The following is a 12796-nucleotide window of genomic DNA, read 5'->3' as shown; positions in this document are numbered from 1 at the left end:
AGCACCGAAAATAACTTAAATTACACTTTCAGTTTTGACCGTACAGACCAGAGCAATACATCAGTCGAATCTGTAAAGGGTCTACTTTTATTTTTATACATGCATAATAACAATAAAACTTTGTGCATTTACAAAATAAAGAAAACAAACAAGGTGTGCAGTCTGCAGCCTTGGTCTGCGGTGATCTTCATTTAGAAACGCATCATTAAAAGGAAATGTAAGTCAATGAATACTCAACGAAGAGACATGACAGAGATATCTATATAAAACAAGACATATCTACTTTTAAAGTAAACAAGTGCTGCTGAAAAACAAATATTCTGTGATAAAGTAATCCATATGAAAACAAAGCAATGTTCGTTTTTTACGTCTCCCTTCATTATCTCTAATGCGACCACGCCCCCGCGCTGAACGCTCTATTCAGATTCTAATGTTACAAGTGAAGCTTGCTGCGTGTAAATGCCCATACAACCGAAAACAAAGCCGCGAGACTGTTCATCGTTTTTATTTTATTTTACTGTGAGAAATAAGACATAATTCACCCCAAGAAGATGTGACGAGGATTACCTTAGGATTTGAGTTTTAGATTTCCTCAGAAAAAAAAGAAGCGCTTTATCCAGCAGAGATCATAAACATAAGAGTAAGTCTCTTTTTATTTATTTATATACTTGTACTAGTTTTCACATAACGTGTAAACATTTTACTAGTTAGACTTTTTCCAAACTATAAATCCTGACTAAATGTATAATCAAGGGAAACATTATGAAGTTTCATTCACATAATCTAAATGTTCTACTGGAGTACTAGTATCAGTGACCATTAAAGTAATGTTAATAATGTAGTTTATCATTTAGTTTATTTCAGAGCACATAAACAATATACACACGGGAAATGCTAGTTGTGTAATGTTCATTTATATATTTCAACATTACATAATATTTGTTTTCTAAAGATTAATGAAGATCTTACAGTTTTGGAACGACATCTGGGTATGATTTCTGACAGAATTTTCATATTTTTGGGTGAACTACCAATTCTAACTACCCAAGAAAAAGATCAAACATTCATGTAAATAAGGTCCCTTTAAATGAGTAAAACCAAAAAAACACCAATAACAAACTATTGCAATCACGGCCGTTCATATTGCAGCACCCGTCTAAGAAATGAAAGGTGTTTTTGTCATGTTCAAACGCAGCAGTCTGGAAAGCATTCACCCCGCAGCAGCGTCCATATCCTTTCTGCTCATATTTCACGACTAACAAAAATAGCCATTCCTTCCACCACGACTAGATGGCTGAATAGACCATTGTGAAAAGGGCACTAAAGACACATAACCCCCCCAAAAAACAAATGTCTTGAGCAGGGTGGAGGCAGACAGACACGGAAAAATAAATGGATTTTAGGTCAATGCATTTCACTGGAGGAAATGAAATTTGGAGAGAGAAAAAAAATGCAGGCCTAATGGAGATTGTCTAGTCCTCTCATAGTTATTTTGGCCTGGGCCGTGGAATACTGTGGTGTTTATTTTACTGGTCAGATACTAATCGATGACACATTTTTCATGTAAGCTCAACATTTCAATGGTGATAAGGATCACGTACACCGAAAGACGCCATTACCTCTTATTTCTTACCTCTTTTCCTTTGTCCTTTAAAGGAGTTACAGAAATGCTATTCTTTTGCACAGAGTAGATTCATTGTTAGCAGTCTGAGTCAGCAGAGAGCACATGAATATTAATTGCTGCATCACAAGTGAGAATTGACACATGTGGAAGATTTGCAAATGAGCGACCCTGCATGTGGGATGAAGAAGCTCTGCCACGTCAGTCAACTTACCGCTGGCTATTAGATGAAGCTTAATGTTTTATGTACGTGTTAAAAATCACGCAGCTGGTGCAAACACTCCATGTTCTGCTTATAGAACATTCTGACGCAGATTACTAATGTTACACTAAAGATGTGGAGATGACAACAGACATAAAAATAAAGAAAAACGAAAAACACTTTTTAACAGAGGTACGTCAGATACAGAAGGATTTAGTGTAAAAATCTTTAAAACAAAATAAAAAACTGTTTAAGTTTATATTTATTTATTTTTTAAGTCTTTTTGGAGAATATGTCGTTTATAGGATCGTAGTAAATTCCTACATAGAGAGCTAACATGAGACTTTTTTATAGTTTGTGTCAATCCACCTGCCTTTGTTTATACTCAATTGATAATCAAATATTTTATTTAAAATATCTCTAGTCACACTTTATTTTAAGGTCCAATTCTCGCCATTAACAAATCATTAGCTGTGACTTTTGCCCCAATAAACTCCCAATTTGCTGCTTATTAATAGTTAGTAAGCTACAGGTAGTTGTTAAATTTAGGGGTAACACTTTATTTTGATAGTCCACTTTAGACATTCTACTAGCAGTAAGTAACTTTGCAACTACATGTCAGCTAGCAGTTAGTAGAGTGTTAGTAGACTGTCTGTTTAATATCTTCTAACACTTTCTTTGTCAACTTATTGTCAACTTATACTAAGCCTAAACCTACCCCTAACAGTCTACTCTGAGAGTTAGTAAACATGTAGTTGCAAATTTCTGAGATTTAGTTGATATGTAGTCGACATGTAGTTACAAAGTTACTTACAGTCAGTAGAATGTCTAAAGTGGACTATCGAAATAAAGTGTAACCAATTTGGCTATTGGGAAGGATTAGGGATGTAGAATGTGGTCATGGAGCATATGTGCTTTATAAACACTAATTAACAGCCAATATGTTAATATTAGCCAACAAGCAACTAGTAAGAATTGGTCCCTATACTAAAGTGTTGCCAAAGATTATTGCTAGAAAAAAAAATTACAAATTCACAACACACAAGGATTTAAAGTGTATTTATACATCTACACTTTGATAACAGTGTTTTAAAACTTGCAGATCCCATAAAACGAACAGAAAATAAAGCAGCTCTAATATGTAGAGAGTGGAAGCAACGTTTGGCTTCAGTGAAGAGCTGGACAGAGCGGGTTTCTCTCACCAGTCTCTGTAGAGTAAGTGCGGAGTGGAAAATTGAAAAACGCGGAGTGGAGTGAACTGATTACAGAAAGCTTTGAGCAAGAAGAGAAAATGTCTGTAGCTTCACTCACATACTGTGATCCAGTCAGTTTGTTTCTTGGCAACATGCAAAGCTCATACAACTAATTACTCAACGTTAAAGGAGTCATGAACTGAAAAATCTAAAAAATCTTTTTTTTTTTTTTGCTTTGCAAGAGTGGAAGTGTGCTTCAAATTACGAATATACCAAAAAACCCTAAAAACTAGGGTCTCAGATCAAGCCGGATTCAGTGCTAGCAACCAGCGCTGTGAATTCCTAGCCAACATGTTGAGAAATAAACGTTAAATTGACATTTTTTTACACCTTTGTTATGGATGAATGATTTCGGTGTCATTAAGCGGCGATATAGAATCCTGTTACCTTTTACTTGGCTCCGGCCAAGCGTCACAAAGCCGGACGATATGAAGTTGTGAAGGTCATGGCCGCCACCTCGAGTGCTTTCCTTCGAGTAATGTGCTCCTGTAAATGGACACCAAAACATTAATAGAAGATCACTCTCACACTTTGCTTCCAGATAAACAGCCGTCAACAGCATAACAAGCATAATTCCCAGTGCATTTCAAGACTTATGACTTTCCATAATTCATAGGTAAAGTCACCTTGTCCACCCAACAACACACTGCTCTGTCATGAGAATATTAGATGCTGGCTCCGTCTGAGGTGTTATATTTATTCTTGACGTTCTAATTATCAATGAAATACCAGCATGTACATGGAGGAGTCAGAAAAGTCGGACAATAACCTTGAGCACCATCTGGGAGTTCAGTGCAGTCGCGGTCGCTCAAATCTAAGTGTTTCTGGGCTTTAGTGTACACAGAATCTAATGTTTTTCATTCCTAAAACTGTACACAATATCCACTTATAAATTACAGAGTCCCACTTTATATTAGGTGGCCTTAACTTCTATGTACTTACATCAGAAATAAGTACAATGCTTTTATTGTGTTCACACAGTATTGCAAAACTCTTTTGCTGCTGTTGAGGTGGGATAAGGGTAAAGTTAGGGACGTGGTGTAAAACATTTATGCACCCAAGTGCATTGTCTCAAATTATTAATTTGCATATAAGTACATAATATTTCAGGCCACCTAATATAAGGAGGGACCAAACACAAAAGAAGATTTATTTGTAAAAAATTTCTGAAAAGAGATATTATAATACTATTGTATACTTTTATTAATGCATGTTCAGTCATATAAAGACTGAAACAATAGATAATAGTCTGAAATTGTTTTATAAATAGAACATTATTGAACCATTACACAAAATCGAAAAACAAATCTTAAAAAAGGTTTGCATATCCTTTAGTGTTTTTGTATCATATTTGCTCCATCAGGCTTTTATGGCTCTGATATACTCGGTATAAAAAAACAGCTCAATTTTATTGTGAGACTCAAACCAAGCAACAATGTGCCATTCGGTGCATTTATAAAATGAAATTCTTATGGTTGTAATATAAATCAATGAGATCTTTATAACAGTAGAGCAGATACTCACCACTCATCATATTTCCAATAAGATGTCTCAGTTAGATGATAATTAAATGATGAAAACATTAAATGCAATGCAATCCAATGATGATTGAGTGATGAACAAATAAACATTCCTCAAAAGATGTAAGAGGTTTTGGAGACTTATGAAGATGATTCGTCCAATGTGATATGTGAACAAGGAAAGAGAAGCTTCTGGAAACATGTGTTCCTCAAAATCCTGATAATCATATTAAAGACTCAATTTTTCGAAATAATTCTAATAAATAATTTCCAATCTAGATTGTTCATCTGGAAATATAATTAACTATATCAAAGTTATTCTTATGTTTACTAGATTTGACAGCAAAAGACAAGTTGAGTGCAAGCTGAAGGTGGACATTTGTACAACTGAAACCTAATACATTTGACTTGATTAAAAGTCAAACTATCAATCAGTTGACAGAAAACATGTAGTAGTTTGTGTATGACAAGATTAACAACGTTTAGATCCTGTTGATCATTTAGAAGCCTAGAAGTTATATGGTTAATGGCTATTGAATCCATCAAGAACGTGTGCTTTTAATAGCTAAATAACAAGCACAACAGGATGTGCAAGGCCGAAGAATCAAAAGGTTGAGCAGCAGGAAACGTTATGATAAAATGTTGTTTACAGAGGCTTCAGAGACGGACAGATTCTCATACTGAGAGCCTGCATGTTCAGCCTTTGGCTTTGGATCAGTAGAAACAGTTGGACAAACAGAAAAAAACAACAGCATAGCACTCAGGTAAGGGAAAGATCTGACACAGTCCTCTGAATCAAATAAATGAACATGAGGCAGGGGGTAGAGAATGCAATAAAGCCACAATAAACTTCTTTCACACTAAACCCCGAGAAGCCCAAAGCATCCCGTGCACAGGTGAGCTGTCTTGCAGAGAATTCATTACGCTGTGCCGTTACATGACTATGTAGCTGAATTTAACAGGCTGTTATATTGCCCCCCTAAGGAAATTCCTAAAAGTGTGCTCAACCTTGCCACAGGGGCAAGAATCCAACGCCGTCTAAATGATAACGACTTCAGAGCCGGAAACCATTAGCGAGAGTCCTTGACGCACATGTGCCAGAGGAGAAACACGTCAGTGCCTCCAGCTTTCATGCGCTCACGTGGGAAGCAGGTAATCACAGATGCTACTCCACTAAGTTTTTATGGCCCGTCCAACTTTGATATTAATTGCTAAGTGTAGAGACGAGGAGGCAATAAGTTCAAAACTGTGTAGAGCCGTATCATTATGAAATTGCCCTTTGGCGCTCCACATCTTAATTCACCTAATTACATCAGAGTTTAATAAGCTAGACACATTTTATACATGCAATGCTGTTCTCTTAAAGAAATATTTGAGCAAACACACACAGAAGCATATTCACTGAGCTGCCGCGGTGCTATACTTTCCTTCGGCAACTCAGGAAAAAATGAGGCTCTGTTATTAGGTGTTCTTTGGGTATACTTCTAATCAAATATTTTATGCATGCATGTTTCTCAATGTCAAATCGTTCTTTAATCGCCTGACTGCAAACATTCAGTGCATCCTGCTCCATGCCAAGCATTTTTACACTTTCCCACAGCTGCCATTTTATAATATCCTGCATGATTCAATGAAGAGAGATGCAAACACTAATTATTCACAGTCGAAACCCGGATTATTCCCTCAGATCATGTTGTAACAATAATTTTAACTTTCCCTCCAGAAAACGCTCTTGTGCATCAGGGCATGTGAATATGCATTTTCTCTTTCAGTTGATTCAGTAGATGCTATCAGTACATTGCACTCCAATTTGTATGCCAATTACACACGCTTCTGTAGAGGCCGTCGCTGTCCCTTAACATCGACAGGACTGGGGGTCTCTAGTGAAAATACTGGCTCCACTCCCTTGGAACGAGATGTTGTTAGGCTGTGTCATGGCTGACAACACAAAGTCACCCAGCATAGCCCCAGCTCACAGTGTCCTACATGAACACACAGCTGCATCAGTGTGTGCAGAAATACATCAACAAATACAAATACCATCAGCACTCGTTGCATAACATTGATTACCAAAAAAATAAAAAATATTAATACAACAATTATAATAATAATACTTTTTAATAAAAATCAGAACATGCAAAGCTTTAGGTTACACTGATGCACTTAAAATAGAACGGAATGGGTCAGTTTGTTAAATAAATGGATATGTTTGTTAAATTATATATATCCAGTTTTACATTATTAAAAATCTTTAAGGCAGGGGCAGAGCTAAAGGGTTGGCCTCCCAACTTACAACTACTGCTTCTGTCTCTCTCTCTCTCTCTCTATCTCTCTCTCTCTCTCTATATCTCTCTCTCTCTTTAAATAATTGCATTTAGAGGCAGAATATGTTTAAGACCACATCAAACAGAAGACTATTCAAACGTGCACTCCACTTCGCCTTAGTGCTAGGCGCTAATCAAATGAGTGCAGAAAACAGTACAGATGCCATCTTCAATTGCATGCACAAACGAGGCGTGCAAAAACGTGGCATGCACAAATAAGCACACTGTACTGTAGCCTGTATCATTCATATTCAAGCGCAAATGAATCTACAAGCAAGCATGTCATCCATGTCACGTTCAGCAGTGGCAGCTCTTAAAGTAATAGCAGCCAAATAACCTAATAACCCAGCTGCATTTGATGTCTGTTCATCAAAGAAGAAAATAAAAAAAGGAAAAAAACAATAACTTTTGTAGCTTTAAAGATTCATCTAATTTAGAATTTACTAGTGATTGATGACTTTTTTTTTTCCTGAAGGGCACAGGTAAATATGATAAATATGATAAATATGATTAAAATGGGTTTATATGAAAATTTTATCAAATTCACTTAAATTAGTCCAATAAATGTCCAAATCGATAGCTCTTAATTATACTATAATGTCAGTATTGTCAACATTACATATATTCAATGGTTAAATATTAGGAGAAAAATAACTATTAGCTAGAAACATCAGTAATATTGATACTTACCTTCAGTCATAAAAAAGATGCCACTAAACAAATATTAAAAATATATTTTATATATGTTGTTTCTACATTCATTTGAAGATTGACTGATTATTGCAACATAAAATATATTTAAAAATGTTTTACATTATTTAATATATATATATATATATATATATATATATATATATATATATATATATATATATTTTTTTTTTTTTTTTTTTTTTTGTTAAGATAGTTTAAATTGTTTATTATTTTTTTGTTTCATAGTTTTAATAGTTTGTAATAGTTTAAACAGTATAACACATAAAGAGATATAGGTATACTTATAGGTAAACAGATATTACCACAATATACCTTTTACCATGATTTTGTGTGAAAAGAGTAAAAAATAAATAAAAAATCAGTTACCTGTCTAAAGTCAAATGCAATGCAAATACAACTTCACTTGCTTGAAAACATAGTGTTTAAACCTAAACATGAGTTTAAACCACATTACAGTGCAAATAATACAGATAATTTAACAGAAGAATGATGCAAGTGCTTTTATATAATTATAAGATTCACAGTTTTGCTTTTAAATCCTCCTAAATTGGCCTCAATGCAGCCCAGATTTCTTCAGTGAAATCTGTTTGTTGACAGTCGAAATCAATTTTGTTTTGAGGTAATCATCATCATGCCACAAATGCTGTTAAACTTGTATCGAACCAGGAATATTTCTATAAAGGCAACAAATGGAGAAAGAATCCTAAAGATCTTAAGCTAATGAGCTGCAGTGCATTTTTTACAGCCTCATATCGACTCTGATCCCAGGTCAGGAGTCAAGTGACATCATTTACGTCATCCTGCACTGCAAGGTCACTTTGTAATGAGGATATGGAAAACATGCAGCATAAATCTTGCTTAAAGCGCATTATAAGGGGTTTCAAGAGCTGTAGATCTTCTAGAGGGATAGGCCTTAAATATAAACTGCCTTCGGTTTGCTGTTGTTGCCATATGACTGACATTTATCTCCCTCAAGTCAAAACTGCCGTTTGTGCGATGATAACTCATGAGAACGTCCAACAATGCTCTGAAGTCCCTCCTGACCTTGAACATAATGAAATACAGCACAGCCTTCAATCCAAACACAACTGAGAGGAGGCGGATCTTTATGGCTTGTCTATAGTTGACTCCCATTTAAATATGGCATGTAGAAGTCAGACGTTTACCAAGGGTTAACATGGCAGATTATATGTGACAGGGCTGAAACACATGCTGCAATGAGAACAGCATGAAATATAAACCATCTGACTGACAGGCATCTAGCACATGGTCTCAAGCGCAACATACGCAATCCAACAACAAGCCCCCGAAACGTATTCTCCTGTATGCCAATATCACAACTGTGACTGAAGGTTGTCCAGTGCTCTGTTCCAAAGCCTACTGAGCAGCCCACAATGACAACATTTAAGGCATCATAGGAGGGCTGTGGCTGCAAATGCTGTTCCAAAAGGTAGCTGCTTTAATTATGCTGCCAACTCTGATGTCTCGTTTTTCCAAAATGCTAAGGCAGTAACCCAAGAATGCATGCATTCAAACTTAGAGGGGAAAAAAGAGGGTGGGTGAGGCAAATGCTTCATAAAATAAATGAATAAATAATCACACCAAAAAAAAAAAAAAAAACAACCAAAGAAATATCTATTAAAAACTGTATTTGAAAACTTTTTTATCCAATATTTGTTCGTGCAATGTGTTTTTATGAGTTTTAGAGTGTAACGCTGTTAGCTTAGAAAGATGTTAACACCAGTCAGTTGTGGCATGTGTAGTTTCTTCCTATGAAGATTGTTCCCTTATTGGTCACTTATGAGGTCCTGTGATGGTTTGAATACATTAAAAGGACCAGAATTTGTAACAGAGCTCACATAAATCAATCATATATTTCATGAAAGTATCTCATTCAGTTTGGTGTTTCCACAAACATTTGAACACAGTCAGGCCACTTACCGTGATTGGATTTGGAGCTGTGGACTGGGGTGTAGTGGTTTTTGGAGCCCGCGCGCTGCGGAGTGTTATCTTTGGATGAGCTGTTCATCGCCGCAAAGTTCTCACAGTCGTATTGAGATAAAGGAATGGGTCCTTGTTGTCTAAGAATATCTGCTAGGGCTCTGTGGAGAAAAATGGAGAACTATACGATATGAAGTCAACAACAACAACACCTTTAAAATGTTTGGGTGAAAGATCACCTCCGGCTACTCTCTACTCTAATTACATTAGATTTGTACAGAAATAAAGAAAGAACATCTATTAATAAGTGTTTAATCACCAGTGAGCCACATTTCAATCATAGTTGCACCTGGTATATATGGGAAGCCCAGAGGATGTGAATTCAGAGCTGCATTATGAAAGCCACTGTTAGCTCTGTAAATATTTACTCTTACCAGAGAAACTGTATTAGTTTTGCATTTGTTACCCTGCAGTAGCTGAACTGACAGAAGAGTCAACAGCACTCCTTCCTATTACATGCATTCTCAGTTTGATGGTTTGCTTCTAGGTGTTTATTTGTGCGTAGACTATATAATACAGGCCAGTTTAATGTCCTAGCAGACATCATTTCTACCACCTGAGCAAGACGTCTGACTAAAGGAAATTATATTTTATTTTATACATTCACCCATTCATGTAAAATGGAAAAGGGCAGACAGTTTGCAGTCTGTACCAGTGGATTTGAGCGTGAAGCTCAGACACATTCATATAGGCTGCAAGAAGACTGCAGCAATTCTATATTATAACATTTTTCAATTTTTTTCCCCTCCCCTATGGAAATTGATTGCACATCTGTATATAACATAACCAAATCCCAAACTGGTGATTGGGTGAAGTGTTTTCTCACAGCACAATTAAAATGTTCTGAACCCCTCAGCCTCAGAGCTGCCAATCCAGTTTAATAGACCAACTGGAAATATGGTTGTGTCCTGCGTGAATGGTGTGTGGTTCTGTGTCCAGAGAGGCAGACACTGTGATGAATCTCTTGTGGCCACCAAATGAGGGGGAAAATGTAATGTCTGTAATGAAGCATAAACCCTCTCACACAAACACAAAAAAATGAAGGGTGTGTGCGTGGCTCTATAGCGCTACCAGCGCATATTAAAACTCTGCTTGGAATTTTGATCACAGCCCTGTTAGCATGTGAGATATTCCATATGGAGAAACAAAAGAGCTGCAGATACTGCAGATGGTGAGAGCTCTTCTATCCAGTCCACTTGCAACGTTATCAATCACTCCGAAGCGCTAATAATATGCAAATGAGAATTTGATCTCGTTAGGGAGAGTTTAGAAACTCTAGAGTTGTAGGAGAATGAATGCGTGGCGCTCACCTGTGAATGTTCATTTCCTGAGGTGGTTGCGTTGCTTTGTCATACGCGACTTTAGTGGAAACCCCAAGGACTATAATAAAAGCAATGACACCGCAGGTGATGTAGACCGCGGTGTTCGTTTGGTCCATGCTCGGATCGTAAGCGTCACCTGTTGGAACAGGAGACGGGGGCACAGTTTTCACCCAGTCGGGCTTGTGGTAGTTCTTGCATGTTCTCTGCTCCAACCGGTTGCCTTTAAACTGGCAACAGAATCGCAAGTAACACGAGCCACAGCAGTAGCGGTGGTCGGTGTTGTTGCACTCGAACTCCTTGTCGAACTGGCCGCTCACGTCGTAGTAGCCCAGGCAGGTGTCGTGCGTGGCCGCCGGACGGACCTGCGTGATCCGCTGCGTGGACGCGGAAGGCGCGACGGTGGTGCCGTTCAGTTCCTTCGTCTTCTGATTCCTTTTGGGAGGAGGTTTGGGTCGTTTGGCAGTCAGCGTCCCAAACACGTTGAGAGGGTCCAGATAAATGAGCAGCAGCAGAAAGTGGCGTATACCCATGGCGCAGCGCGTCTTCAGGACCCTGGACAGCTCTCTGTGATTCCCGCTTCAGGCGCGCTGATCCTCCGCTGTTCGCGAGTCCCGCATCCCTGACGACGAGCCGCTTGTGGAGATGCTGATGAAAGGCGCCATTCATTTAAAGCAGATATTCTACCCCAGAGCGGTTTTGTGTTTGACTCAGCTGGGCGTCACTGCTGGGATTTCCAAAGAACTCTTGTCAAACGAGCCTTTACGTGTCGCTTCCCATCTCCCTCTGGGAAGAAGTAGACACGAACTTAATTGTTAGTTAATTAAATGTTTGCACATCGACTCTGATAAAAGCATCAGACTCAAATTTAGCAGCGCCACATTTCTTTCTAACGGTGTGTGTTTACCATTATTATCACTATTTAAAATTCACTCGTGGTTGTTTTTTAATCTATGATTTTATTTCTTATGGTTTATATAAAAATAAATAAAAAACAACAACACTGCATGTACGTGGCAATATATATCGATCTGAAAACATGTACCAGAAATACAGTTGCATGTGCATTCGATGCCTTAATGGACGGAACAATAATATCAATGCACTAAAAGACAGTTTGACTTCCATTTTCTGTGTTTTGCTTATATGAAAATTATATAATATCAATTTACAAAAATCTTAATATAGAATTGATTCTTCATGCATCTCAGAACGTCTAATATTCATGAGCTAATTCCATTGCTTTTATGTGGTTACATAAAGAGTGCAGTCAGTCTTGATCAGCACTTACCTTGACTTTACTGCTTCGGGCGGGTGTGTTGGCTCTTGCCAAGGTGAAGTGAAGTGGCAGTTAGTATCCTATCCCGAACAGACCTATCTGAACGGTCCGCCTACCGTCTTTCGCTCTTGCATCAAACGCTGTCGTCACCGTCCGTCTATGAGCATGTCTCTCTCTCTCTCTCTCTCTCTCTCTCGCTCTCTCTTTCCTTTTTGCACGCAGAGAGAAACTATTTTTCATGCATTTGCGAATTGTGCTAGGTTGGTACCTTTATTTTTGTTTTTAGGTAGCATTTTAGGAGTTGTAATGAATCTTTTTCTATGGTGCTATTTATTTTTTGGGTTTAAGTATGTAATGGAGAAAATATTTTATATAATTTTGTTTTAGGCCGAGCAAAAGGGGCTATTTATGTAAGTATAAAGAAAAAAGTGTAATGTAGAATGTAGTTGCGTTGTTTTTAAACATGGTCCAAACAAGATTGATTTTAATTACTACAAACATATGGATGATTATTTTTCAAAGATATTTGGTATTACAAAGAGGCATTGTGTTCTTTTTTTTAA

At 37.3% G+C, this 12796-nt stretch overlaps 1 protein-coding gene across 5 annotated transcripts in view; it reads right to left on the bottom strand.

Annotated features, from left to right (window-relative positions):
• The window catches only part of LOC127968758 (protein shisa-6), a 53359-nt gene extending 40966 nt beyond the window's left edge, over nt 1–12393 (bottom strand). For 4 of the 5 annotated variants that reach the window (XM_052570097.1, XM_052570095.1, XM_052570093.1 and 1 more), the window contains exons 1-4: nt 12246–12393; nt 10946–11740; nt 9576–9736; nt 3464–3562 (exon numbers count right to left, since the gene is read on the bottom strand). In XM_052570097.1, coding sequence (XP_052426057.1) covers nt 3464–3562; nt 9576–9736; nt 10946–11487 — 802 coding nt within the window. In that variant the 5' untranslated portion in view covers nt 11488–11740; nt 12246–12393. The remainder of the gene's footprint in view (nt 1–3463; nt 3563–9575; nt 9737–10945; nt 11741–12245) is intronic. The other variant, XM_052570094.1, reaches the window with a different exon arrangement.
• Between the last annotated feature and the right edge of the window lie 403 nt (nt 12394–12796).

Source organism: Carassius gibelio, chromosome B12 (assembly GCF_023724105.1).
Source record: "Carassius gibelio isolate Cgi1373 ecotype wild population from Czech Republic chromosome B12, carGib1.2-hapl.c, whole genome shotgun sequence".
Lineage (NCBI taxonomy): Eukaryota > Metazoa > Chordata > Actinopteri > Cypriniformes > Cyprinidae > Carassius > Carassius gibelio.
Note: the sequence above shows the minus strand (reverse complement) of the source record. Positions and strands in the feature narration are given on the sequence as shown.